The sequence below is a fragment of the Malurus melanocephalus genome, unplaced genomic scaffold, assembly GCF_030028575.1.
Source record: "Malurus melanocephalus ecotype Western Australia unplaced genomic scaffold, MMel_1.1 scaffold_393, whole genome shotgun sequence".
NCBI classification, from domain to species: Eukaryota; Metazoa; Chordata; class Aves; order Passeriformes; family Maluridae; genus Malurus; species Malurus melanocephalus.
Genome location: NW_026623625.1, coordinates 58,595 through 84,996, shown reverse-complemented (window position 1 = coordinate 84,996; position 26,402 = coordinate 58,595). Strand labels below are relative to the sequence as shown.

General features: G+C 56.1%; 4 protein-coding genes, 1 long non-coding RNA gene and 5 other non-coding genes across 12 annotated transcripts; 8 read left to right on the top strand and 2 right to left on the bottom strand.

Moving 5' to 3' along the window:
• The first annotated feature begins 50 nt into the window (after positions 1–50).
• Positions 51–2,759, top strand: LOC130581222 (uncharacterized). Its single transcript, XR_008966197.1, has 5 exons — positions 51–272; positions 659–746; positions 1,324–1,373; positions 1,737–1,840; positions 2,480–2,759. It is a non-coding gene; the product is annotated as an uncharacterized LOC130581222 (long non-coding RNA).
• Positions 351–493, top strand: LOC130581226 (small nucleolar RNA SNORA16B/SNORA16A family). The gene has a single exon (XR_008966198.1). It is a non-coding gene; the product is annotated as a small nucleolar RNA SNORA16B/SNORA16A family (small nucleolar RNA).
• Positions 1,076–1,207, top strand: LOC130581227 (small nucleolar RNA SNORA44). The gene has a single exon (XR_008966199.1). It is a non-coding gene; the product is annotated as a small nucleolar RNA SNORA44 (small nucleolar RNA).
• LOC130581228 (small nucleolar RNA SNORA61) lies at positions 1,412–1,528 on the top strand. Its single transcript, XR_008966200.1, has one exon. It is a non-coding gene; the product is annotated as a small nucleolar RNA SNORA61 (small nucleolar RNA).
• Positions 2,279–2,349, top strand: LOC130581230 (small nucleolar RNA SNORD99). Its single transcript, XR_008966202.1, has one exon. It is a non-coding gene; the product is annotated as a small nucleolar RNA SNORD99 (small nucleolar RNA).
• A 1,051-nt stretch (positions 2,760–3,810) lies between the features above and the next one.
• LOC130581208 (ras-related protein Rab-42-like) lies at positions 3,811–5,710 on the top strand. The gene is given in 5 exon segments (XM_057379184.1): positions 3,811–3,889; positions 3,892–3,941; positions 3,944–4,068; positions 4,771–5,178; positions 5,578–5,710. Coding segments are annotated over 5 exon segments (795 nt in total).
• Positions 5,711–6,008: 298 nt separating this feature from the next.
• Positions 6,009–8,874, top strand: LOC130581216 (ras-related protein Rab-39B-like). Its single transcript, XM_057379214.1, has 2 exons — positions 6,009–6,277; positions 7,101–8,874. The coding sequence occupies exons 1-2, from the start codon at positions 6,063–6,065 to the stop codon at positions 7,525–7,527; spliced, it is 642 nt and encodes a 213-aa protein (XP_057235197.1). The 5' UTR covers positions 6,009–6,062; the 3' UTR covers positions 7,528–8,874.
• Positions 8,875–8,967: 93 nt separating this feature from the next.
• TAF12 (TATA-box binding protein associated factor 12) lies at positions 8,968–15,582 on the bottom strand. 2 transcript variants are annotated; one of them, XM_057379215.1, is made up of 6 exons: positions 15,495–15,582; positions 12,504–12,745; positions 11,275–11,352; positions 10,380–10,494; positions 10,105–10,193; positions 8,968–9,424 (listed from the first exon to the last, which is right to left on the bottom strand). In XM_057379215.1, the coding sequence occupies exons 2-6, from the start codon at positions 12,666–12,668 to the stop codon at positions 9,389–9,391; spliced, it is 483 nt and encodes a 160-aa protein (XP_057235198.1). In that variant the 5' UTR covers positions 12,669–12,745; positions 15,495–15,582; the 3' UTR covers positions 8,968–9,388. The 2 variants fall into 2 exon arrangements, with proteins under 2 accessions (XP_057235198.1, XP_057235199.1); XM_057379216.1 differs by lacking the exon at positions 15,495–15,582 and adding an exon at positions 15,294–15,349.
• Positions 15,583–15,970: 388 nt separating this feature from the next.
• LOC130581229 (U11 spliceosomal RNA) lies at positions 15,971–16,099 on the top strand. Its single transcript, XR_008966201.1, has one exon. It is a non-coding gene; the product is annotated as a U11 spliceosomal RNA (small nuclear RNA).
• A 179-nt stretch (positions 16,100–16,278) lies between these two features.
• LOC130581220 (discoidin, CUB and LCCL domain-containing protein 1-like) lies at positions 16,279–25,927 on the bottom strand. 2 transcript variants are annotated; one of them, XM_057379220.1, is made up of 15 exons: positions 25,779–25,927; positions 22,906–23,127; positions 20,698–20,835; positions 20,341–20,392; positions 20,084–20,156; positions 19,816–19,949; positions 19,629–19,666; positions 19,330–19,545; positions 18,513–18,634; positions 18,260–18,431; positions 18,052–18,144; positions 17,768–17,858; positions 17,545–17,582; positions 17,261–17,377; positions 16,279–16,803 (listed from the first exon to the last, which is right to left on the bottom strand). In XM_057379220.1, the coding sequence occupies exons 1-15, from the start codon at positions 25,882–25,884 to the stop codon at positions 16,415–16,417; spliced, it is 2,001 nt and encodes a 666-aa protein (XP_057235203.1). In that variant the 5' UTR covers positions 25,885–25,927; the 3' UTR covers positions 16,279–16,414. The 2 variants fall into 2 exon arrangements, with proteins under 2 accessions (XP_057235203.1, XP_057235204.1); XM_057379221.1 differs by having other exon boundaries at positions 16,280–16,803; positions 18,260–18,428; positions 19,330–19,524.
• Between the last annotated feature and the right edge of the window lie 475 nt (positions 25,928–26,402).

Sequence of the window (26,402 nt, the reverse complement as noted above, 5' to 3'; positions counted from 1 at the left end):
CCCAATCGGAGCCCGCCCTGCTGCTCTATAAAAGGCGGCCGCGGGTCACCTTCCGCCTCTCTGGATGATGGCGGCGAGTCGTGGTGCTGGTGTGTTCCGTCGGGAACCATCCATCGCAATCCGCCTTCCTCGGGCCACTGCCGGTGATCGGCTCTGCTGCATCAGCGCCCCGTGGGCACSGTGCCCGGCGGCGGCGCTTCGGTGCCAGCTCCGATGGCTGTGAAGGGCAGCGCGGCCTTTCTGCCGCCTTCCTCGCCAGGCCCCGGCCCCAGGTGAGTGRGGGACCCCGAGGCTGGGCTCGCCCCGTGTCCCGGGACAGGCGCCCGTTGGTGGRAGAGCCCCGCGGACCCGCCCGGCCCTATCGAAGCTGCGTCTGTCCGTGCTGTGGCAGATGCAGTCAAAAAGGAGCCGAAAGTGAAGAGATTTTCCTCGACGGTCGCCGGTCAGCTGGAGCCTTCGTAACTGTCCGGCAACATTTCGGGAAAATACACTGCCCGTTACGGGCTAGGGGGTAGCTGCAAGCATCTAGGGTGCTGGAAGCAGGCGGCTGCCCCAAATCCCTGCCCCTGGGGTCGAAATTGATGCACGGGGTGGGGGGAGGATACCTCATCTTTCTATACTTTTGTTTTAATTTACTGTTCTGGTAATTCACTTGAAGCTCAAGACTCTACTTCACCAGTAGCGTCCTGGCATAGAACGGTATCCTGGAGCCTGGGATGGCTGATGAGAGCCTCAGCTTTGTGCAGGTGAGACAGGTGATCCAGGTTCTGGATTCTTCCCTTGGGCTAAGAATTTGGTCGGCTTCATGGCCACCCTGGGCCAGAGTAGGAACCAGCAGCATTTTCTGCCCCTCTGCTGTTGGACACTGCCAACACGTGCTGTTTCAAGGCTGCAAATCCTCTATAGGGCTGGGCCCTGCAAACTCCCTTAGTTCTTGCACCATCCATATCATGTGTGGGTGGGATAAGGGCTCTTCCTCTCTCTAAGCCTGGCTACAGGCAGAGCTGGAAATCAGACCTGTTCCAGAGCCAGTTGATCACTGTCACAGACTATCCTGAATAAACTCCATGTTTACCTGCATGTTTATCCAAGAGCTGTGGCTCCACGCAGTAGCTGCAGGTCTCCAACAACATGCCAGAGCAATTGGAAGGTCTTTGACTGCTGGGGCCTCTTCTGCCTATGGCGGTCACTCGCCCCTCCGATACATTTTTGGGAATTGGGCTGTTCTTTGTTTGTGGTTTCACAGTGGAATGAGTCAGGGGTGGGTCCACAGGAGTCTGCAGCCCATTGTTGATATTGGGGGTGTGTTGTGATGTCTTCCAGGGGTCCTGAGTTTTCCAGAGCTCGCCCACCTATCTACTGGATAAACTGAGGTGAGAATGTCGTACCCTTGTTGGAGCTCCACAGCTCATCCCTCCAGATCCCTTTCCCATCAGATCTGAATACCGATCTTGTGGTCAAAAAAGGAGGAAGAGTAAAATTCATGCTGGTCTTGGGCTCTCTGCCAGTGTGTCCTGTGCTGAGAGGGGCCACTAGGAAGACAGGCTGTGCTGGCCTCACTGCTTTGGAAAGTGCTTGGGAAGGAAACCTCCGGTCCAGGAGAAGGGATGAWTGTCTGGCACAGGGGGCAGGGTGCCATGAGGGTTATTGGGCTGCGATTTGTAGGGAGAATCTGAGCCATGGTTTCACAGTGACCCATCAGTTTCAGACACTAAACTCTGACTCTGTTTTTTCAGGAATTACTCAGTGGAAAAAGGTGAGAACCTGGGAGCCCTGTCCCAAGGGATTCCACTTGCTTCCCACAGGGCCTCAGTTGTGGGGAARCTGCAGTGTGGAGCACGTGAGTGTCCTCTGGGGAACTCCTGGTGTTGGGTGGGCAGTAAGCTTAAGCCAAGTACTTGGSAGAAATTCTTGGCTATGAGTGATGAGAGGCCCTGGCACAGGTTGCCCAGAGAAGCTGTGGCTGCCCCTGGATGCCTGGAAGTGTCCAAGGACAGGTTGGATGTGGCTTAGGGCAGTCTGGTCTGGTGGRAGGTGTCCCTGCACATAGCAGGTGTGGAATGGGATGAACTTTCAAGGTGCCTTCTAACYCAAACCATTCTGAGATTGCATGATCTGACTGGTCTGAAGGACAGAGTATAGTTCCAGCTGACTCTGCCTGTGCTGGAAGTATCCAGTTTTTCCACCTGGACTGTGCAGGTGGGAATGATCAACCTCTTTTGGAGGCTTTTAATTGAGCAGAGTTTTAGATCTGTGGGTGAGATAAGTGGCAGTGCAGCCTGGTCCATGATGACTCCCAAATTTGGAGACTGTTGGATGAGTCCTGCGGATATGGGGCTGAGGCCTGGCATGAGCTACCCAAATAACCACAGGGTGGGGAGGGAACATCCAGGATTTCCTGAACATGGATGGAATTTAACACAGCGCTGAGCCTGACTACTTAACCATTCAACTGGATTGTTTTTTATCCTTTTTTCAGGTCTGAGCAGTGGRTGGAGCCAAGGTGAGCAATCCCTGAGGGACTTGGTACTGCAGTACCAGAAGAACAGTGTTCCATGAAGTTTCTCAGGACAGGAATATCAAATACTTGGGTAGAGCAGGGAGCCAATAATGCTAAGGTGGTGGGTTTGTTCCTGTACAGGCCATTCATTTAAGAGGTGGACTCAGTGAYCCCTGTAGGTCCCTTCCAACTTGAAATATTCTGTGTGTGTGATATGAGTTTGAATAAATGCAATTGCTTCAAATTCTTGTGTCTCTCATGTTTGGGGTGCRTTGGGATGGGGTGAGGCCAGGCTAACTCTGAGCCAGTGAGTCTTAACTAACCCCTTCCAGTGGAGGTCACCAGTGTTTTGAGGCCAATTCCTGCCCCTATTGCAGCACCCACCACTGGGGTGTCCCCCACCGCTGTGGACAGAGTTCCCCGGAATGCAGAAACGCTTGGGCCTTCATGGAGGCACCAGAGCAGCTCCTGCAGCCTTGGGGAGTTCCAGCGGCCTTAGCTGGAGCCTTGGCAATTCTGGTCTCCATGTTTTCTCACCATGGAGAAAAAGGGGTTGGGAATCGTAGCCTCTGAGTTGGRGCCACTCTCTTACTGTACAGGAGGRCTGGGCTGTGGCAAARTCCCTGCACCCGAGGTGACCCAGCTGCCAAGAGTACTTCAGTCCTGGACCATGGAGCTGGTGCCTCTGGCTGCCTCCCTGCAGTTCTTGAGAGCCTCTTCCTTGTGGAGTGTGTCCCACCCCTCCCAGGATYTTGGCTTCTGGGGACACCAGTGAGTCTGTGCATTCACCACCTGGCTGTCCCTGTTGTCACCAAAGCCAGGCAGCGGGGACAGCCAGCATGAGACAACACCAAATATGCCAGAGACAACAACGACAGTACCAATATGTTGCAAGAAAGTGATTAGAGCTGGCTAATATGTGTTCCTGCTAAAGTTTGAAATGTTTGGCTTTTGCTGGGATTTGTGTTTTAGAGTTTGGTAGYTGGGTAACGGGCAAATGGAAAAAAGTAGTTTTGAAAAGGGGATTTAGGCAAGGCGCTTTAAATACAGTGTTTTTCCKAAGTGGGTAAAAGAACTACACAGCAGCTCCACAAACTTTTTGATATGTACACTTAATCCTCCCTCTTTCCTCAGTGTTACCGGGAAGGACGAGGCCAGAGCTGGCAGCTGTTCCCTCCATGGGACASTTTGTTTGTCTGCGGGGCCAGAGCCGTTCCTCTCCCGACCTGGGGAGGGGACAAGGGTAGAGACTCTCCTGTCACCACCAGCACAGCAGGAGCACCGTGAGTCACGATCCAGYCAGCAGAACCATGGAGACAGTGACAAATTCACCCCAGGACCCTGACCCCGAGAGACACTTGCAGTTCCATGTCATCGTGCTGGGGGACACGGCGTGGGYGAGTCTTCACTGCTGCGCTGCTTCGCCGAGGGGCGGGTGGGGGTCCCGGGGGGGTGGCCACCCCCAGCCCTACTGTTGGCATTGAGTTCTACAGCCAGACTGTCCTGCTGCCACCCACCGACAGGGCCAAACTGCAGCTCTGGGACACGGCTGGCCAGGAGCGGTTCAGGTGAGGTGCATAGAGGGACCCCAGGCTCATGTGGACCCCAACACTCCACTGAGTCATCCCCCCACCCTGGGATGTTTGTAAATCCCTGGCCGGGTGTGTGAGGACAGACAGCGATGGCACACTGGAATGGTGATGCTTTAGGGGATGGTGACATCTTGTGCTGAGCTTGCAGCAACTCGGGAGCTCTTTTGAGCGGCAGCCCTCAAGGGAGCAGGACTGGATGTTGGTCATGGTGTGCTGGTGGATTGGGGCTGGGAGGTTTCTTTCCTGATTGTATTATGCTGGACCCAGGAGCTCCTGGGAGTGTGAAAGAGGCTCAAATGGGGCATGAAGGGCTGAAGAGCCAAGTGCAGTGGCTGGAACTGGGCTTCCATGCTCTCCCCATTCCTAGGAACCTTTAGGGGACCCCAGGATTAGTCTGGGGGTGCCCTGTTTCTATCCAGTGCTGTCCCATCCCCACTGCACCCCAGGCTCTTGAGGGGATAAAGGTACCACAGAGTCCCTGAAAACTCCATAGGTCTCCTCTGGAGCCCYCCCAGTCTGAGGAGAGGGAAGCTGAACAGAAAAAGGGGGTGTAAATGGCCAAGACAGTTCCCCTTTCCCACTTCTGARGTCCAATCTGTCACTGTCCCAAGCCCAATCTTAGGGTTGTTGGTATGAGAGCTTCCCAGTACCCTTCAAAACCCTGCTGGGTATGTCCAGATCCATCACCAGCTCCTTGTACCGGAATGTGGCGGGGGTGCTGCTGGTGTTTGATCTCACAGACCAGGCATCCTGTGAGCACGTCCCTGAGTGGTACCGCGAGGCTGTGGGACACCGACCATCTGCCTTCATCCTGGTGGGACAGAAGTGTGACCTGGTGGCTGAGAGAGCCGTGTCGGCAGAGGAGGGTGGATATCTCACTGCCACCCTGGGCATGGTCTTTGTGGAGACTTCAGCCCACAGCAACCTTAACGTGGAGTTGGTCTTCCAGACACTGGCTGGGGGTATCCAGCAGGCACTGGGCCAAGTGGTCCTTGCCCCATACCARGGATGTGATGGCATCAGGCTCATCCCCAGCCAGAGCCACCACCAGCCCCCTGCATGGAGGGAGCCCCGGCAGCGCTGCCAGTGTTGATGGGGACAGGGGAACATGGGACCCCCACTCATGGCCATGCTTCTCTCTCCATCCAGCACCTGCAGCCCTTGGGGTGATTACAGGGTTGCATCTCCTACTTGGGCTTGGGTTTATTTCAAAYCTTAATTTGGGGGCTCTGAAAAAATATACTCTGAAAAAAAAGTACCAAAGCCAGATGAGCTTTGRTGGYTGAGCAGGGACAGAGCTGCCCCCGGARCTCTTACTGACACAGCAAAAAGCTGATTCTTCTCCCTCTCACAATGCTTTGAATGCAAGGTGCCATTTGCAGGSGCAGGTCCTAGGCAAGGCTGCTCTGCAGGCAGGAAATGTGCTGCTTGAGGTGGCACAGGGAACCGTGGGTGCTGCTCACCYSCCTKYTCTTTGCACCCCAGGTCCGTGACTCGCTCCTACTACCGCAACTCAGCTGGGGGGATGCTGCTCTTTGACCTCACCAACCGCGCGTCCTTCGAGAGCGTCCGGCGATGGCACCAGGAGGTGACTGACACAATCCAGCCCTTCCACTGATTGATAAACCTAAGGCTTTTCCGCACTAAATAAARGCTATGCCAAGCACTGCATCCCAGGCAGGAGCACAGCACTCAGCCCATGGCRTGGGGGATACTCTGTTTTGGGGGGCATTGCTGCTGGGGCCCTCCTTGTCTGGGACACTTTTCAGGGTGTCCTGTGAGGAAATGGGAGCAGGCACCCCTGAATGCTTCCAGCTGGATGGAGYCAAAACACAGGGAAGGAAGGGGCTCCAAAGGGGCCACTTAGCACCGCTGGTGCTGGGAACGCCTCCTGGGTGGAGGAGCTCCCTGCTTGCCCGAACACGCTCCTGGAGCGGGGTGACGGGTTCTGGCAGCCAGCAGAGGCACTGATGGAGTCACGGTGGCAGTACCAGTTCCGGGTGATCATGCTGGGGGACTCGACAGTGGGGAAATCCTCGCTGCTCCGGCGCTACACGGAGGGCATCTTCCTGGACGCCGTCAACCAGACGGTGGGGGTGGACTTCTATGTGCAGTTCGTGGAGCTGGAGCCAGGGCTACGAGTGAAGCTGCAGTTCTGGGACACAGCCGGACAGGAGAGGTTCAGGTGGGTCCAGGGGGTGGGGAGGGGTGGTGAAGATACGTGCCCCCCTCCAGATTTGGGGTGGAATGTTGTGATCCCAACCCCTGGGGAGGTCCTCGATGTGGCTGTGTTCCCACCGGTCCCTTTGGGTGAGGAACTACTGTGCCAAAAGTCAAAGCCAAGGGAAAGGGGCCCTTGGGGACTGCCTTGTGAGCCCTTACTCCAACTCTAAAGGGKGTACAGGAGTCCCCCAACTGCTGCAGTGGGGCTGGAAATAGCTGGGAGTCCACTGGGTGCTGGGCAAAATGTCTTCAGCTCAGCTGTCAGGAGCCTTGACTCATCACTGTGGGRCTGTTACCACCAGTCAGGCAGCTCCTGGGGACAGGAAAATTGGGAGATGTGGCTGCAGGGGATGGGAGAGTGGCAGATCTGGGGTTGCAGGAATGGGAGACTTCCAGAACTGTTGCAGCAGAGACAGGGAGGCACTAGGAACACGGCAGCAGASACAGAAGAGCTCCAGGACCATGGCAGCAGGGATTAGGGAGCTCCAGGACTGGCAGCAGGGATGGTTGAGCCCTGGGGACATGACTGCAGACACGGGCTCTAGGGGGCTGTGGCTGCAGGGGCCAGATGAGCTTTGGTGGCTGAGCAGGGACAGAGCTGCCCCCGGAACTCTTACTGACACAGCAAAAAGCTGATTCTCCTCCCTCTCACAATGCTTTGAATGCAAGATGCCATTTGCAGGCGCAGGTCCTAGGCAAGGCTGCTCTGCAGGCAGGAAATGTGCTGCTTGAGGTGGCACAKGGAACCGTGGGGGCTGCTCACCCSCCTGCTCTTTGCACCCCAGGTCCGTGACTCGCTCCTACTACCGCAACTCAGCTGGGGGGATGCTGCTCTTTGACCTCACCAACCGCGCGTCCTTCGAGAGCGTCCGGCGATGGCACCAGGAGGTGACTGACACAATCCAGCCCTTCCGCATGGTCTTCCTGCTGGTGGGGCACAAGAGTGACCTGACCGGGCAGCGCCAGGTGGGCCAGAGGGAGGCGGAGAAGTTGGCGGCCTCGCTGGGTGTCCAGTACGTGGAGACCTCGGCCAAGGACACCTCCAACGTGGTGCAAGCCTTCCAGATGCTGACTGTGGCCATTTACCAAGCACTGCAGACAGGGAGGTTGGTGGCCACTGAGGCGTGGGATGGAGTGAAGAGCAGCTTCCCGCTGCCAGTGCTGCCCAAGGCTCAGGCACTGGAGGAGAAGCGGAAGAGATGCACATGCTAGAACTGGGGATACTGGCAGGGCAGGAACATGGTGGGCTCAGGAGGGGAAGTAGATACGGAGCAGCCAGGCACAGGCAGGAGCAACACAGCCACATTAAATACCCTTGGTCACCCTCTGCCTGCCTGTGTTTTCCTGGGAAAGAGGAAGCACAGTGGAAGGGTGAAGTCCCAAGGTGGGACTTCACAGGCCTGTAGAGGTCAATGTCACCCCTGCCTCTATTCTCTCCTGTACTGACTGAGACCCAAATCATAAARCCCTAAATTCTTTCAGGCTTCCCAAATAGAATTAAAAGTGACAAATTTATAATGGAACTCAGATGATGTATCTGCCACTCTGGCTGAGTACCTGCCCAGTTGAGTCCAGAGCAAAAATAACCACATACCAYTCTGAGGAATTGTCAGTGCCCTCTTTCCCTTTTCAATTAATCTTCATACAGTATAATATGCAAAAAAAACCCTTTCTCAAGGCTGTAGAGAGAAGATCCCCAGGCTCCTCATCCCAAAACAACATGAGGAGAGCAGTGAGCCCGGGATAATCCTGGAATCACTTCACCCACCCTGGTTTCCCCTGCAGGTACCGGGAGCCTCCGCAGAGCTGGGCAGCGAGGATGGGCCCAGCTCTGCCCGGAGCTGCAGGAGCCTCCCCATCATATGGGGGTCTGCAGTGTTGTCAACTCCCTCACCCCCACAACAGCTGCYGCAACTTCCCTGAGGTCTGAGCAGAGCAGCAACGTAAGGCAGGGACAGACAACCTTTTCAATGTCCAGCACAGGCAGAACCAGAGTTACCTTGACTCTCCTCTGTCACAACATCCCCCTCCCAGCAGTCCAGGTATCTCCACAATGGGGAAAGCTCTCACCCTGGGTTGGAGGTGAGGAGGGAAGTGACCTGCCCACCCTGACTGGCAGGTGAGGGACTGGCCAAATCTAGAATGGTCTGGAGGGAAAACTTTTGGAAGAGCAGCTGAGGATACTTGTTCAGCCTGGAGGAAACAGGGGAGACWCAGCAGGGTCTGCAGCTCCTGCCAAGGGATACCTGTGATCTCTGCTCCCTGAGACCAGGAACAGGACCAGAGGGAACAGCTGGAGCTGTGTCAAGGGAGGGACAGACTGGRTATTAGGAAAAAGTTCTTCCCCCAGAGGGTGCTCAGGCAYTGAAGAGGCTCCCCAGGGAATGGGCATGGCCCCAAGGCTGMCAGAGCTCCAGTGAGGATAGGACAAAGCTCTCAGGCACAGGGTGGCATTGCTGGGGTGTCCTGGGCAGGGCCAGAATCTGTATTCAATAATCCTTCGGAGATCCTTTCCGCTCAGGATATTCCAYRATTCTGCTTCCTGTAAACTCCCAGATCTCCCACGTCACACACAGAGCCAAGGTGACAGGGACCCTCCCCCTGCCATCCCTGTGCAACACTTCCTAAAAAGCACAAGCCTGTGCCAGGAGCATAGATTAATAATTTCTTTATTCATGTAAAACAAACGCAAGTATTTATATAAACACCGACATTACAAAGTACTGGAGCAGGAAGGGGCAGGAAGGAGGAAACAAAAACCTCTACAGATGCTTCTAATACTGTCTCATACACGATCAAATGCTCTCTCCCTTGGATAATCACTTGTATGATAAACCACTTTCAAGTCACAAAAGTCTCTGAGATATGTCGCACTCTGAGGAGGAATGAGAAACAGGGCATAGAATGTTTTTGGCAGGTCTCCTTATCAAGATATTGCTGCACCATTAATAAAAAATAGATGCTTCTCTGTAAAGCATTAAAAAAAGTATCCCACAGGTGACATCATGGAGGCTTCAGTGGAGAGGCAGATATCCCAAACTGCACTGGCGGTGCCTCCAGCTCTGCCCAGGAGCTATTTCTTGGTAGTTTTGCGGATCAGTGCCATTCTCTGCAACAAGAGTGGGAAAACAWGGGAAGCTGAGCGGCTCAAAGCAGGTAACTGCACAATACCCACAGCAGGAACGAGGCATCCCATGTGCTCCCAGGACGCTGCTTGACTTGCTTCCACACAGGTCTTTCAGGTCTGTTTGAATCTTAATGGAGTCCCAGGCTGGAGCCAGAGAAGGAAGTGTCTGGGCTGCTCCAGTTGGCACCTGGGGCAGTGGGATCAAAGCCCATCTCAAGGCCCCCTTCTCTGCCCAGTGGGAGCTGCAGCATCACCCTTGAACCTACTGCAGCTCCTTCTAGGCTCTGATTGTGGCTTAAAAACCCCAATGCAGATTAAATGGCCCAATGCAGTTTAAAGCAGAATTATGGATGTTTTCAGTCCCTTTGCACAAAGATGGAGCTGCCAGAGSCAGCTGAGAAGTGCCTGTGTGCAGCTCCCAGTTGGTTTTAACCCTCCAAAGCCCCTCAGCACCAACAGCTACTGCTTCTCTTTGGGCAAAGCCAACATAGCTGAGGAGACACAGCAACCTCAACCCTCCGCACAAACAGGCCAGAGGCTCTGGAAGTCTTTTCCAATCAAAACAACTTGGAAGAGGCTGCAAATTCAGTGCCAGGAAGCCATGACCACCATCCCCATTATCAGCCTTCCATATGATTCCTGGTGKTGTGAGGGCTCCTTACCTGTTTGTGAGCTTCTGTAGTACAGGCTTTTTTGTAGGGCCTGATTTCTTCAGAACCAAAGCCCGGGATCCACATGTTCCACTGGCGCTCTGGAATCACAGAATGGTTTGGGTTGGAAAGGACATTAAAGCTCATCCAGTTCCAACCCCTTGCCATGGACAGGGATGCATTATCTACTCATAGGTTTCCACCACAGCACTGCAGCTGTGCCCTGACTTCAGGAAGAGGTGAGAGCTGAGGGTAGAGGGGAAAAAAGGCAYATAAAGGTCACTCACCAAGGTGCAACTGGACATCTTTCACTTCCAGGGTGTTGGACTTGCGGTGCCGTGCGAGTTGGCAGGCAGCTGTCACCACACTCTCAATGAAGTCATCAGCAATCTGCAGCAGCATCTGTRGTAGAATAAGGGCAACAACCAGCCTGGTCAGCACTAAGCAGGTGAAATTATGTGGGAAGATGAAAACAAGCCCTCAGAAGCTGGTATTTAGAATTACAGAATGTCCTGAATTGGGAAGGACTCATGAGAATTATGCAGTCCAACTCCTGGCCCTGCACAGGACACCCCAACAATGCCACCCTGTGCATCCCTGAGAGCATTGTCCAATTGCTCCTGGAGYTCTGGCAGCCTYGGCRTCATGACCATTCCCTGGGGAGCCTGGGCAGTGCCCCACCACCRTCAGGAGGAAGACCCTTTSCCTCATCTCCAGCCTGACTTCCCCAGCACAGCTCCAGCTATTCCCTGGTCTTGTCCCTGGTCACAGAGAGCAGAGATTGGCAGTGCCCACCRTGAGGAGCTGCAGCTCCTGCTGAGCTCTGTCCTCAGTCTCCTCTGTTCCAGCTGAACATGTGCCCTCAGCCGCTCCTCCTGTGGCCCCTCCTGATYCATCCCCATCTCCACGGTCTCTTTTGGATGCTCTCTAATAGCTTTAGATCTCTCTTACATTGTGGTGTCCAAAGCTCCACTCAAAGGACTGGATTTCACAGGWGTTTGCTGCAATTGCTGTTTTAAAAGCCTTTTTGGCACTGGGATGCAGAAAGACAAGGATGGCTGAAGGCAGCATGGGAAAACACAGGCTAAATGAACCGACCCTCCCTCCTTGGACAAAGGGCCACTCCTCTGTGACAAATCCCAAATTAGCTTTCTGCAGTTCCTTCCATGGGTTGGAACCTACTTCCTCCACATCTTCATCCAGCTGCTCGTTTGGATCCACCTCACGCACCAGGTCCTGCAATTTCTTCTTGGTTAAAACCTGAGTGGGTGGGAGGAGAGGAATAATTTACTGCCTTGCTCCAGCAAAGAAGTCACCCATGAAGCACAGTCACAACCACAAACACCTCCTCCCCCATGCCCCAGGGGCCAAGTCACACTGTTGACACAGTGTATCAGCTCAGCAATGGTATGGATAAGAAATATCAGCTGTTAGGGAGTCATTTTCAAGCACTAGTGGTTGCTCTGGACAGCAAGCGGAATGCAGCAGCCAGGATAAATGTTTCCAGCACTAAAATGCTGCTGGCAAGGAGTGGAAAGGCAAAATTACAATCTCTAAGATGCAGACAAGACACAACTGATCAACATATCAGTGACTAAAGCTGTGTTTAGAGCACAAGGGAAGTATATCCATGGCTCTAGTTCTTATCAGCTTTAGTGTTTCACATGGAAAACAGATCTGGGAGTGCTGGGTTATTCCAGGGCAGTCAGACGTGGCAGGGAGCAGAAACCACATTGRGCTGAACAATAGGATGCTGAGTCTTAAAGGATATGGATGGACGTAGTCAGCCTGGTCAGGTCAACCAGGCACAGATGGGAAATTCCTGCCCTCCTGGTTCCCTCACTGCTGTGGGAATGGCCGTTTTATTTTGGGGTCTAGTGCACTTCCCAARAGTCTGGGTGCCAGAAAAGCCATCAGGGAACAATCCCGGGGCACTCCCCAGACAGCAGTTTATTTTATGCACATCAAAGGCTCCATGCTAGGTTGGGTTGGAAGGGAMCTGAAAGCTCATCTCATTCCACCCCGCCAGAGGAATTCAGTCTTCCTGAATCCATGGGCAGAGACACCTTTCACGAGAGCAGGCTGCTCCAAGCCCYGTCCAACCTGGCCTTGGACACCTCACCACCCATTTCTCCCCATATTTCTCCCATCTAAACCCCATGTAAAAAAACTTCCCTGTCACACCCCAGTATACATTTTCCTAAGAGTGGAAAAACCTCTATACCTACAGCATCAAAACCCCATCCAGCCTGGAAGCACCTGGGAGGGAAGAACTCTATAAAGTAGTTTTGCTCACTTAGTAACTGATGCTTTAACAAACATTATATTTCTGATGGTGATTTAAAGGAGAATGAAGCCACAGGCAAGTCTGAGCATCACYCCTGTTGTCCCAAAGGTGGGGATGGAATTACCTGGTTACTTTCAGGACTGAGCCGCCCTCCTCCGCTGGGTGTTCCTGGGATCTTTGCCATGGTGGTGCTGTTAGCCATGGAGCTCTGGGGTGGTGTGCTGGCTGGTTCTGGCTTGATCGAGAAGTTGGAGAGGTTGATCAAGGTAGAAGGGCCAAACTGGTTCATAATCTGTTAGCTTTTAGATCATAAAGCTTGTCTAGGTCCTGCTTCTTCTTGGGGTTGTGGGGAYCCAAACCAATCAACTGGAAAAGAAAAGGAAAGCTATGGCTAKCAAACAGAAGGAATTCAGCGGGGTGAACAGATCTTTGTCCAGAGAAAACTGCAGTGTCTGATGGGGCCTGGAGTTCATAGATCAGGAATCCCTACGCACAGCATAAAGGAAGAAGTAATGCTTAGTAGCWGAGAAAACCTTCCCTAGTGTATGGAAAATGAGTGGCTGCACAGCAATGACAGCAGCACTGACCCACCCACCCATTCACCCCTTGGGCTGAACCCTCCCACATCCATCCCCCCACAGTCTTCCTGAATCCATTTCCCACAAAGAACAGACCACAGAGCAGAGCAGATTTAACTGCAGGACATGGCTTGTTCCCACAACAGCTGGATCCCTCATCCCCACAATCCAGAGCCCTGGAGAGAAGGCAGGACCCAGCCTAACCCTGGGGTCCCCATAGGGTGGCAATCTTGCTTCTGGCAGCATCACGCTCACAGCCCGGCCTGCAGCGACCTTTCCAYGCAGGATTGACAGCATTGGTTCGTTTTGGGTTCTGAGAGCAAAATCTGGTGCTCAGAGTGGAAGGAACACGTGTGTGCCCACACCTGCCCCTTGTTCCTCCCACACCRACAGCCACAGGAAATGGAGTGGGATTTACGGAGCTCCCAATGGTGAACCACAAGTGGGTTGTGTGGTTACACAGATCCTCCAGGTGCTGAAGGTACTCAGGTTGTTGGTCAGAGGGTGAACACTGACTGGCACCTCTGTTTCGTGTCTGGGAGGCTCCAGGCTCAATGAACTTTTTTTCTGTCTTCACTGTTCCATGACAGGAAATTCATCCAAACCCTGAACCTTCTGCTGCCACAACCCCAATGGGGACCGTGGGGAAAGAAGGGYTTAAGGAATGGTTTGATGGCAAAGCCTCTCATGGTGGGGCCAGAGATGGCTGAGAAGCTGAGGCTGWACTCACGAGAAGAGTTTGTTTAACCAACTTTACTGGACGTTCACACACACTGTCTGCTCCCTGATCTACACAGTTCCCCTCATCAGAGCAAGCTTCATTAGTTTGGATTAATTAATAACAAAACTCAGAAAGCAAACAGCAGAATTTAGACRCAGCTGCTTTAGTGCTTCACTCCAATGCATGCTCATGCACCTACAGACATGGAGCCCTTGGAGGGGAATTTATGTCCCAGACACCCTTCTGCAGTGCCCTCAACAAGTTTCCAGCTCCATATTAACTAAATTAACAATGGAAAATCATCACACTCACACCCTAAACCCCTCAGCTGGCACTTCTGGCTGAGGAGCTAAGSACAAGATTGGGAGGGACCTTCAGTCTTGGTTTTAGCTGGGGTTGATCTGAGGCTGTTCTACCCAAGCTTCACTTCAGAGATTCATAAAGCAGGAATTCCTACCCACTATGCAGGGAAGGAAGCACTGAAATCCTCAGCCACCATGCCCCAAAATCTTTGGGCAGAAGCACTTTAGCAGCATGAAGTCATTTTGTTGGTTTATTCCCAGATCTTACTGCACCCTTCATGTGCTGCTAAGATCCCTGAACACAAAACTAATTGGAGGAGGAGATTCCCAGGGCAAATCCCACATGTCAGCCTCACTTACTTACAGCTATCTGAGTGTCTAGATCTTTAATGTTGTGGGTCCAGAGACTGGAGACGCCATTGCCCACAACCTTCCCAGAATGTTACCTACACTGGCTTCTTACTCTTTCACATAACTCTCATTCCCAAAGGGAACACCAGATATTTTTCATACCACTCATTCTATGTGAGATGGTGAGAAGAAACAGTTTCACAAGTTGTTCTCACTACAGTGCCACAGATTTCTTCGTCAGAAAAAAAAACCTGTCACTGCTGCAGAAGACAAGCATCCCACAGGATCCTGAACAAAAATAYGGCCAAATTCCCTTTTTCTGCCAGGAAACACAGTATCATGGTACCTGCTGATGTGCAGGTAAGCCCAGACCACCCACGGAGCAGCTCCCTCCAGGGCAAGAGGAGGTTTGGGGCCTGCAATCAGCACCACGACTCGTTCAGCTGTGGGACAGCACAGTGCTAGAACTGTAACTAAAATCCATATTAATGACAAACAGCACATTCCCTGGAGTGCTCAGGGGCTCTGATTTCCATCAACCATAGTGATTYTCATCAAATATCTAAATACAATCATGGAATCTCAGAATTGTTTGGGTTGAAGAAACCTTAAACTCATCTTATTCCACCTCCTGTCCATTGGCCGGGACACCTTCCACTATCCCAGGTTGCTCCAAACCGCATCCAACCTGGCCTTGGACACTTSCAGGGATGGGGCARACACAGCCTCCCTGGGCAATCTGTGCCAGGGCCTCACCACCCTCCCAGGGAGGAATTCTTTGCCAATATCCCATCTAACCCTGCCCTCTGGCAGTAGGAAGCCATTCCCCTTGCCCTGTCCCTCCCGGTGCGTGTCCAAAGTCCCTCTCCAGCKCTCCCGCAGCCCCTTTAGGGACTGGACGGGGCTCGAGGAGTCTCCCTGAAGCCTTCTCTTCTGTGCCATCCCCAGCTCACAGCACTCACCAGCCCTACGGGGACCGCCGGGATGTGAACGAATCCCCCTCCCCATGCAGAACGTCCCCGCCGGGRGTCGCGGGGCAGAGCGAAGGTCACCGACCCTCACCGGGACCGACCCGACGCCCACTCGTGGGTTCCCTCCCAGATTTGCAGCAGCCGGTACGGAGCCCGCGGGTGCTCCGCTCAGCCCCCTCGAAGCCCCCGTACCTCCCCATGACCCGCGGGCACTCCGAGGCGCCGCCGCCGCCGCCGCCGCTGCGCTCCCTCCGCCTCCCGCCGACACCCGGCAGCGCTTCCGCTTCCGCCCGTCGCCTCAGCCAATGGGGAGCGGGCCCGCCTGCGCGCGCGCCTCACAGCCAACTGGGGGCGGGCCCGCCTGCGCGCGCGCGCGCACGCATCATGACGCTCCCGCCAAAGGCGCTTCTCTCCACGCCGTCTTAGCCAAGAGGAGTACCCGGCATGCTCCGCGCGATTTGCATACGCCTGGACGGCTAAACAGCGGGAAAACGGCGCTTTTTTGAGGGGAACACCAGCAGAAATGACGCTAAGAAATGAAGAAACTTGAGACGGAAGAATGAAGAAAAGACACACAGATATCGTGCTTGGTGTTTGCAACAGCCCTCGCCCCGACCTTGTCGGTACTCTGGCACTTTCCGCTGTCGCTGAGCACAAAACAAGCTTTCAAAAAGGGCTTCTGCCGTGCGTGGCACGGGGGGGCCGCGCGCCGCCTCCGCGGAATCGACATCAAGAGATTTCGGAAGCACAATTTTTGCATTGAGGGGCCGCCGGTAACCGCTCGTTCCGGCACCCCGGTATCAGTGAACGGGAGAACTGAGGCAGAGTCGCGGAGCGGGCTGGCGAGAGTGGGGGGTTTGTGCTTACAGTGCCCGTGTCTCCGGTGCTATGGCTGGGACCAGTGGTTGATGTGGACATCTCAGACAGCAGGGGGATGGGGCAATGACTATTGACATTCCAGATCGGCGGTGCGAAGCACTGCGCTGCAACATTTTTCTATATATAATATATATATTTACAAAGGATTGTATTTAAAAAAACAACCGCGAGCATGGGGAAGGTCCCCCTTTACACACCTCCCCTGTGCCTGGTATTCCACAGTGCTCCCCTTCTCACAAGGCTTCATGGTACACATGTGCAAGGGGACAGTGCCCAGGCTGCCCATGGGATCCCTCAAAACAGAGGCTGCCAGTCCGCTCCGCCCCGGCTGGCAGCTCCCCTGGCCGCGGGGCAGGGGTCTGATACCGCACCGGGGAGCACCCAGGGGTTCCTGGGACACCGCAGGTGCTGCGATGCATCCCAGCGGGCTCTGGCTCACTGAATGGCGTGGCGTACTCAGGCTCTGGAGGCAGTGGCTCCGCGTACTCGTGGTGCTTTCCTGGGACGTCATAGTGGCTCAGGACCAGTGGCAGAGTGTAGCCCTCTTCCAGGAGTGGCTTAAAGGTCGAAGGACCCGTCTGGCTGCTAGGGCTCACCTGGACCAGGTCTGGCTCAGCATAGTCTGAAACAGGAAGGCTGCAGTGTCAGGGTGCTGTGGCAGAGGTGGGTGGCGTGGGTTGAAAAACTGGGCATGTTTGGACTGACACAGATGGCAAAACTGCCAAAACCCACCCAGGGCACGACACTCACCCACGGATCCCACATCCCTCTACCACACCACAGAGAGGGGCTCTTGCTGTCCCCAGCTACCCTCCATTGCCAACATCTGTGATAGAGATGGACTACTACTACTACTACTACTAATTAATGAGTAGTGTTATTATAATAACTAATTATAATAATTAAAAGAGAGGGTCTAATTAATCAGGATCTCCCTGTTGCACAGGACGATGTAGGAAGGGTCAGACCAGAACGGGACGAAAAATGGGCACCCCGGGGTGTCCCCCAGGGTGCAACAGGGGAAACTCAGCTCYGGCTCTGGGCCGAGGGAGCAGTCCCTGTCCCGATGTCCCTGTTACCTGGCGAATGGGTCCTGCTGAGGTCCCCTGGCATGGGGGCCATGGAGAAGGAGGCCAAGTTGGGGGCTGGCAGGCTCTGCAGGGAGCAGACCTGGCTCGACTCCAACTTGGGGTACCCTGGTCAGGGAGAAGAAACCCTGTGTTGTCACAGGCTGTCATGTGGACATGCAGGTGCCTCTGGGGGGTGCGACAGGTCTGGGCTTGGCAGGAGCACCAGTTAAACCAGCTGCACCCCACAGCATACAGGACCCCCATTTTTGGRGAGGGGTTGTGGACCCTTTTACCTTTTGTGATCCCACAGTTCAGTTCCACTGCTGACTTCCTGCCAAGGGGAGAGGCAAAATGGGGCAAGAGTTACTCCATGCCCATCACCACCCATCTCCTCACACCCACTGTACGGGGGGCTCCACCCCTCAGGACCCAGTGAGCAGCTGGATGAAGCTGTCACAATTTGGAGTGGTGATGCTGGGTCCCCCAGGGCAAAGCAGGGGACAGGACAGGACCAACCTCTTCCTGTGGCAAAGGAAAGCCAGGAGCAGGAGGCAGGAGCAGAGGAGCACAAAGCTGCCAGTGAGCAGCATCACCAGCAGTGTGGATCCTGGGGAGGAAGGGCAATGTCAGCCCTCCTGGGCTCCCCTCCACCCCTTTACACCTGTGAGTGTAAAGGGGCCGACCTGGGGCCACCAGAGGAAGGAAATAAATGTGCTCCCACAGGGGGATGAAGCCCCCGTGGCACYTGGAGTACCACAAGAAAATGCTGCACCCCGAGGACAGCCCCCCATGGCACCCACCTGCCTTCTCCGGGTCCAAGGCAATGCCAGGGATGGGGGTGCGGCTGGCTGGGTAGCTGGTGGGTTCAAGGACCTCTTTGGGGACACTAGGCACTGTGGGGTAGAACGGGGACGATAACTGTTGGACCACCACTGGGTGTACAGGGAAGTGGAARCCCCAGGAGGATGTTTAGGACATGGGGGTGTGAGTTCTTGTGGAGGGTCTCACCGTAGGGACGGGGTGCACGAACCCGTGCCAGTGGGCAGCCCACCAGGGCCACCTTCAGGGCCATGCGCTGGTGCCAGCTCTGTGGTGTGACACGGATGTAGCGGGCGACGATAGGGGGGATAAAGGCRTTGGAGACCTCCCCGTGGCTGTCGAAGTTTCCTTCAAACACCTGCTGGGGAGGGTGAAGAGGCACTGATGGCCAAATATCCATGAGCAGGGGGTCTCAGCCCCATGATATCCCCTCAATGCCCACCTTGTCCTCCTGGCCACTGCTGCCTCTGTAGGGTTTCCAATTCTTCCCGTCACGGCTGAAGGAGATATGGTAGGACATCACATAGTAGTTGTGCTGCTCAGAGGACCCCTTTGTGATGATGCCTGTGGATGCAGGAGGGGGGTCCCCGCTGTCATTCAGGGGTTGCAGGGCTGGGGAACAGCTTGGGGGGCTGCTCTCTACCCCACTGCATGGGGCAGAGCTCTCCCAGCTGCAGTAAGTCCCATCTCTGGGATACTCAAGACCCAGCTGGGAAAGGACTAGGGGGCCAGGATGTGTCACCTGGCAGAGGGGGATGCTTCCAACCCTGGGAGGGGGTTTGGGTGGCAGATTCTAGTGTGGGAGACCCTGGTCTGTCCCCAGGAGCTGATAACCTCCAGCCCCAGCTGCCAATCCTGCATTCTTCCCTCCTCCAGCCTCCGACCGGACAAAGTCCCCATTTTCCTCGCCGCAGTCACCAGCCGCTGGCGCACAAAGCCCCTGCTTTTGGCAGGCTCYGGCTGGACAAAAGGCGCTCGCTGGCACCAGATGCAAGAGCATAATATTAACTTGTTCATCCCAGAAATGGTGGAGATGAGGCAGGGAAAGGGACAGGAGCAGCTGGGGTGGTTGGTGTGCTCTGCATCCCAGTTTGCACAAGTAAAACCATAGCACAGTGAGTTCCAGTGCATCCCGGGAGTTATGGGGGTGCAACTGCCCTGGGCAGTTTTGTAGGGAKCAGTGAGGCTGGCACAGGGGGAGGACAGTAGTCAGGATGACAACGGGCAGCTGTTGCTCCCCTCTGATGGCCAACTCTCACCTGTGACATTCCTTCGGGTACCTAGATCCAGCTCCAGCCAGGCAGCCTTGGTGCCAGGTTCAGCCGCCCAGGAGTGGCCGCTGGTGCTGAGTGCTGCCCGTTCGGCCCCCCAGGATCGGCTCTGGCCCAGCGCRTCCACCTCATGCCACCAGGATGAGGCATTGAAGGTGGCCACCTCCAGCACATCATCACAGGCTGGGGACAGGAGAGAGCACACTGGGAACCCAGAAACCTTAACCAGGCACGTGGGTGTGGCAGYGGGTCTTTCAGCCATTTCAGGGGAAATGGGAAAGAAATACCTTTGTGGAATATGAGTCGCTTTTCAGAGAGGGATCCCCTGGGTGGAGGAAAGAAGGGGGACCATCAGACAGTGGGTGAACAAACCCTGGGAGGGTGTCTGAACTGAGGGGTGGCAGGTTCCCAGTGTCAGTGTGAGTGCGTCCTGTAGCTGTGTGTGGGGTGCAGCCCCAGCCACTTCTCACCCACCTTTTGGAGTGGAGCCCGTTGGCGAAGGCTGACTCATAGAGCGTGATGCCTTTCTCCCGGGACAGGGTGACTTGACCGCCCAGCTCATCTGCRATCACCCCAGCATGCACGGCTGCCTTGCACAGCACCGATGTCTGTGGGGAGCAGGAGTAAGGGCAGACCCCCTACAGGCCCGAGCACCCCGTGGGGCACCCCAGGGCCACACCAATCACCTCTGTGCTGCAGGGGTGACTGTCCCCGCTGGTTGCACCATGGTGCCCACACTTACGTCCCGGTAGCCCTGGCTCGGGTTGCCCCAGATGTCCCCATAGATGTCCTTGCAGCCCGCAGGACAGTACACACTGAAACACATGGTGCAGGGGGGTCAGGGCTCCCTCCCATCCAAATCCCCTTTGCACACCTACTGTGCTCCCCATCCCACCAGAACTGCACCTCAGGAGCGGGATGGGGGTGAAACTGGGGCTGACGGGGWCCCCTGGGGTAGGGGACACCAAAATGGAACCACTCGCCCCCGCAAACACTTACCTGACGTGCTCCTGGGTGTAGTGGGTGCCTCGAACCAGGCAGGTGACCAGGTCTGCAAGGCAGGGACACCCCAGGGTGAGGGACCCCCACCTGTCCCACAGCACACACCCACTTCTGCCCCAGGGCACCCCATTCCCATGCTCTTTCCAACTGAATCCTGCTCCTCATTTGGGTTTTGCCCCCCACATCCCCAAATCTGGAGGGGCAGGGAGGGATGGCCCCCTGGTCCCTSCAACCAGGGTGCTCAGGGTGATGGGAGCCTATCATGGGGTCAACAAGGAGCTCCCTTCATCCCCCTGCGAGGGCCAAGACACATCCCAGGGGTGTCTCTGCATCCCAGGGGATGTCCCCTCATACCTGGATGCTGCGAGGTGGCATAGGACAGGAGGAGGCCTCGTCCTGAGCGGTGGCTGGTGCTGTTGAACAGGACGGTCACAGTGCTGGAGTTTGTCACCAGGAGTGGGGCAGAAGGAGCAGAGTTCCTGCAGTAGGGCCCTGCCAGCAGGGATGGCACCGTGGAGAGGATTTGGAGTCTATGGGGACATGCTTGGGCACATTCCCCCTGGAGTGGTGGTCCCATGCAGCATGGTCCTATGCCAGGCTGGTCCCATCCTGAGGGTGGTCTCGTGTTCCAGGATGGTCCCAGCCCCAGGGTGGCYCCATCAGGCACCTGCCACCACACCCTTCACTGCAGGGACCACTGCAGGGACTGGTATACGTGGCATCACCCCACGCGATGCTTTTCCGCAGGGGCTGTTTTCTTGTCCATTCCCCATCTCCCCATTTGCAGGTGCTGCTGAAGCTGCCTCCTAAATCCGCCCCTGCCCCTACTGCCCCCCCTCCCCCCCATTTAATCCACATTAATTTGCAATCTCCATCTCCCTGATTAAAACTTTGGCTTAATAGGCAGGCAGGTTCCTTAGGGTCATCTCTGGTCCTAGCTGGGGACAGAAGGTGGCCCCAATCCCTGGACTGCCATCACCCCGTCCYCCACATCACTCTGTTGTGTACCATGTCTATCACTGGGGCCTCTGGGCACCCAGAGGTGCTTTSAGCAAATGCCTTTGTTGTCCTGGGGACTGGGAACTGCATCCCTATGTCCCCATGGGGCTGGTGGTGACACCTCCCCCTGTGTCTCAGTTTCCCTACCCTAACCGACATCCTCACCCAGCCTGGGTCATTTTGAACTGGGAGGTTGATCTCAGGGGACGTGGGACACATGTGCATGCAGAGATGTCACAGATGYGACAGAACTGGAGTCTGCATGATATGCAGATGAGATGCAGATTATATACAAGCAGATTTCCTTCCCACCAGTTGCCAGATGCTGGCACTGCCCTGGATCAGTGCTACCACATCTATGCAGACCCTGGTGATACCCTAGGAGCTGGTAACCCCTCAGCTGAGCCCTGGARGCTGCCTCCCCCATGGGGACCCTGCCACATCCACAGCAGAATCAGGCCAGGGGCCAGACACCAGGTCTGAGTCAGCAGGAAGGAGCCCACAGCCTCCGCCTACTCCAGCCACTTCCCAAAAAACATCTGGCACTTCTCAAGGGCTGACATCAGCCCTGGAAGAAGGAGTGGGACCCCAGCCCTGTGTCTTGCTGGCATGGCCCTGGTGGCACTCAAAGGGACTGTGAGTGCCTGGCCACCTCCCCCAGCCTCYCAGCACCTCCCCTGGCCCCCTGGGAGCATTATCTGGGGGTCCCCCCTTTCCCATATTGCCTCATCTCAGCCTGGGGCCAGGAGGTTTTTTAGCTTTGGGGACAAATATGTCCCTGAGGCCACTGCAGAGAGGATGGGGACCAGGGACCTCGTGTGCTGTCACCCCTCTGGGGACTAACCCAGCAAGGGTGAAAGCCCTGGAGAACAGGGAAAATTCCCAGTCCAATGGATCCAAGTTGGCTCCTTTCCATCCTGCATTTCCCATCACATCCTCTATCCAGTCCCTGTCCCTCACCAGGGCTGCTCCTCTATCCCATCCCATATCCCATCCCATATCCCATCCCATCCTTTGATGCTTCCTCATCCCCAAGACATTTTGCTCAGCACTTGTCATGCTCCCAGTGCTGCCAAATCCCTCCAAGACCATTAATCTGTCTGGGAAAATCCTGGAAGCATTTGGGCAGCAGCTGGGCCGAYGAATTAATTAATCAGTGGCAGCATGTGGTCCCAGCTGGGCAATAACTGCCTCCTTGAGTAYCCACCTCCTCAGATATCCCCATTCRCAAATAYTACTCTCCTTGGATATTCCCCTCCCACCATGGATATCACCCTCTCTATTTGAGTACCCCCACTCCTCAGGTACTCCCACCCTTGAATATTTTTCTTCCTTGGATAACCCGCTGAGATATTAGGTACCCCCACCCTCCAATATTCYCCTCCTTAGACACCCCCTTTTCAAATATCCCCTTCCTTACATACCACCCCACTTGGGTACCCCCCTCTTCAGATATTCTCCCTCCCCATGATGAAATCAGCTAAACCCCCAGATTTTCCTGATATTCTCCATATCCATAACATTATACTACCCCCACCTCAGTTCCCTCTGAATACCCCTTACCATAGGCAGTGCCAGCCTGGAGGTCAGCGAGCAGCAGGGAGCTGTGGGCACAGTGCTCTGAAGGCTCCAGATCCACATCCCCAAATGCCAGGAGTAGGGAGGTATCTGGGGGMACTTGGAGCCGCCAGCGGCACATGGTGTGGTTGGGATACGTGCCTGGGTAGTTCTTGGAGCTCAGGGTGCCACTGTGGGGTGTCAGCAGTGTGTGGCCACAGCCGTTTCCTGCAGAGACACCAGGGAGGGGGCTCAGATAAGATGCTCCCTGCCTCAATTTCCCCACTTGGTGAAGCCTCCAGAACAACCCCATGGCACCTGCAGCCCCTTCAAATGTTTTCCTTGTCTAAAGCATCATTTTCTGGTAGCTTTTCTGGATACTTCTGGCACTGGGAACTGTCTGCAGGGGGATCCASGGATGAAGCTGCCACAGTTTCCCCCACAGCCACCCAGCACACCCCTCCATCTCCTCTACATTCCCCAGTCCAGAAGAACCCCAATTTGAGGGGATACAAAAGGATTCAGGGAGGGAATAWCCCCACCCCATGGGGCTGTACAGCATAAGGCAGCACCCGGGACGCCCTGGCTGCAGCCTTGACCTTAAGGATAACTTTGRGCAGCTGCATCCCCATCGCCTCCTTCCCAGGGTGATACCAGACCCACCACAAAAGGGGCTTTTCTCCGGTCTCACTGCCCCTGAGCACTAGGGAATATCCTGGAAATAAGCTGAAAGTGCCCACTGTTGAGATCTGGTCAGAATTTCTAGGCAGKATGGGGATGCAGGGAAAGGCAGGAAGCACCTCTCAGCCCCTCTGTGTGGGCTGGGGGTTTGTGGGGCTCCAGTGCTCAATGTCTCCTCCCCACATCCCCCAAAAGTTGCTGCTCCTGCCAAGCATCATCCTGGCACAGCCAGAAAGAAAAAGGATGATGGGCATAGATTTGCCCAGTCTTGGCTCCCGTCGCTGTCGCCGGGAGACACACACAAAGCGCCAGCACGGGAAACTCCAGCAGGGATAAAAAAGGGAGGGGGTAGAGGTGAAAGATGCCAGCCCCCCCCACAGAGCCCCCTCCTCCCCAGCCTGCGGGAAAGGCTGGCAGTAAAACCGAGGCAACTCCTGTGGGACTAGAAGAAATCACCAATTTTTCCCCGTTTTGGGCAGGGTCTGCTGACAAGCAGAGCTGGGAAGGATCAGGCCCTTCARAAGTGGGGGCTGGGGGCAGGGGGTGCAGTGGGGACCTCAGGGCTGCCTGGACAGTGGCTCCCAGAAAGACTGACCTGCTGGGAGAGAAAAAATTCTAATATTTACGGGGAGTTTCTAGCACAAAGTTGAAGCCATTAGATTCTGCATGGAAAGCCCTGTATGGGCAGGACAGCTGGACATGTGAGCCCAGCTGGGGGGTCTTAGATGGACCACCCCAGCTCCATATCCACACTGGTGGTGCAGAGGAGCTGCAAGGGACCCATTCCGGGAAAAACTCATCCAAGGAAAGGAAATCTTTGTTAAAAACATCCCGAGTGTGACCAGCATGCGCCAGGAGGGCATGCCAGAGATAAGTCGAGAGCTGCACRCACTCTTGGGAATTTGGCTCCAAAGATGCTCCAGAGGGGCCGGGAACGCCAAAGCAGAGCCACGGGAGACTTGCCCCCAGCCACGGAAACTTCACACCCCTCCCAAAAAATGGGAAAAATGGATTTCCGGTGGGCTATGGTGACATCACGGCCGGGCCCCGCTGGGGTAATTTCTGCCAGGGGTTTGTTTGTTTTCTCACAGGATGCAAGAAAGACACAACAGGGCGATGCTCCGGGAAAAGCCCGGCACATTCCTGCTTTTGTMATGCTGCCGGTTCCAGGAAGCTCTCCTGCGTCCACCAGTGGGTTTGGGATCCAGTGGAAACCCGCTCTAAGATGTGCCCCAAATCACACTACGGGAACTTAGCGGGATTCTGCCTCCTGTGATCCCGACCTGGCCCCGTGCTTCAGGAGCTCCTCGTTCAAAATAATGCTTTGGATGACCTGTCATTGTCTTCTCGCTCTTAAGGATGAGTGAGACCGGGAAACACGGACTTTGGGATGAGGTTTGGGTGAACATTCCCTCGGGGTCGTCCTGGACCCCCTGGCTACARAGCCTCCGTGACGGATGATGTGGGGCTCCACAGCATTCCCGGGATGGAGCCCACTGCCTGGCTCTCCCGGCTCTGCATGTAAACTCCAGCGATCCTCTTGTACCCGGGGATTAGGGGTTCCCGGGGATAGCCCTGCAGGCGGGATGGAGCCAAGCGTGGGACTCTCGAGACGCAGTTCGGGCTGGTTCGGCACCGGGGGCAGGGACAGAGAAAGCTGGGGGGCTGCGGGAGCGGTGGAGGCAGCAGAGAGCTCGTCCCGACCCAAACCGGAGCAGATACCAGGGACCCTGTCCTGGATCAGTACCCGGAGAGAGGGATGGAGGGAACCCCATCCAGATCGGTACCGGGACAGAGGGATTGCGGGGATCCCGCTTCGGATGGGTACCGGAGCAAAGGGATGGCAGGTCCCCCGTCCCGACTCCGTACCGGGACGGAGAGGGATGGCAGGGACCCCGTTCCGGACAGGAACCGSGGCAGGCGCACCACGACGACCCTGTCCCGGTGTGGTCCGGTCTGGACACAGCGGGGAACCGTTCCCGGGAGCCCATCCTGGTCCGATCCCGGTCCAGACACAGCGAGGAGACCATCCCGGACCGTCCCTGGGCAGACGCGAGGGTGTCCGATCCCCCTTCCCAGTCCCCATCCGAGACCAAGTTCCGATCCCCTCCCGGCAAGTGAAGCGGAAGCCCGGGGCTCCCGGTGCCGCGTCCCGGTGTGGGATGTCCCGCCGCCGGCGCTCCGCAATCAGCACTCACCATCCTGTGCGCTAGCCGGGCGCAGCCCCAGCGGACCGAGCAGGAGGCAGCGGCGGAGCAGCGCCAGCGCCAGCGCCCCCGGGGCTGCACCGCCACCCGCCCGCATCCTACTCCCGCTGCCGACGCCCCGGCCCCGCCACGGCCCAGCCGCGCTGCCGCCCCGGCCCCGCCGCCCTCCGCCCCGCTCCCGCTTGCCCTGCCCATTGGCTGTCGCGGCCGCCTCCGCCTCGCCATTGGTCCCCCTTGTTGTCAGTCGACCGGCCCGCGGAGTAGGGGGAGTGGGGGCTTCGGCGGGCCGGCTGTGGGAGGTCCCTGTGGTGCCCCGGGGGCTGGCTTGGGGCGGGACGGAACATACCCGGTTCCGCGTCCCACGGCTCGCTCCCGGGACCGGGGGGCAGCGAACCCCTCCGTGACCCCCCCACGGGCAGTTCGTGGCCCGGGCCGGCGGGAGACGCCGCGAGTGCGATAACCGCCTGCAGCCACCAGGGGGCAGCACAGCGCCGCGCGCTTGGTCGCTCGGCCCCTTTAAGGCAGGCGGCGGCCGGAAGTGCTGGCGGCCGAGGCCGCGGCGGGCACTGCGCATGCACTGCTGCTGCCCGGCTCGGCCCCCCCCCCCACCCCCCC

What these genes read in the sequence shown, in the direction of transcription:
- TAF12 (XM_057379215.1), bottom strand. Translation starts at nt 12,668, where the DNA reads ATGAACCAGTTTGGCCCTTCTACCTTGATCAACCTCTCCAACTTCTCG. An exon ending in TCAGTCCTGAAAGTAACCAG is followed by an intron (nt 11,353 to 12,503) that starts GTAATTCCATCC and finishes CCACCCACTCAG; the next exon opens with GTTTTAACCAAGAAGAAATT. An exon ending in CTACAGAAGCTCACAAACAG is followed by an intron (nt 9,425 to 10,104) that starts GTAAGGAGCCCT and finishes CTCTTGTTGCAG; the next exon opens with AGAATGGCACTGATCCGCAA.
- LOC130581216 (XM_057379214.1), top strand. Translation starts at nt 6,063, where the DNA reads ATGGAGTCACGGTGGCAGTACCAGTTCCGGGTGATCATGCTGGGGGAC. An exon ending in GCCGGACAGGAGAGGTTCAG is followed by an intron (nt 6,278 to 7,100) that starts GTGGGTCCAGGG and finishes TTTGCACCCCAG; the next exon opens with GTCCGTGACTCGCTCCTACT.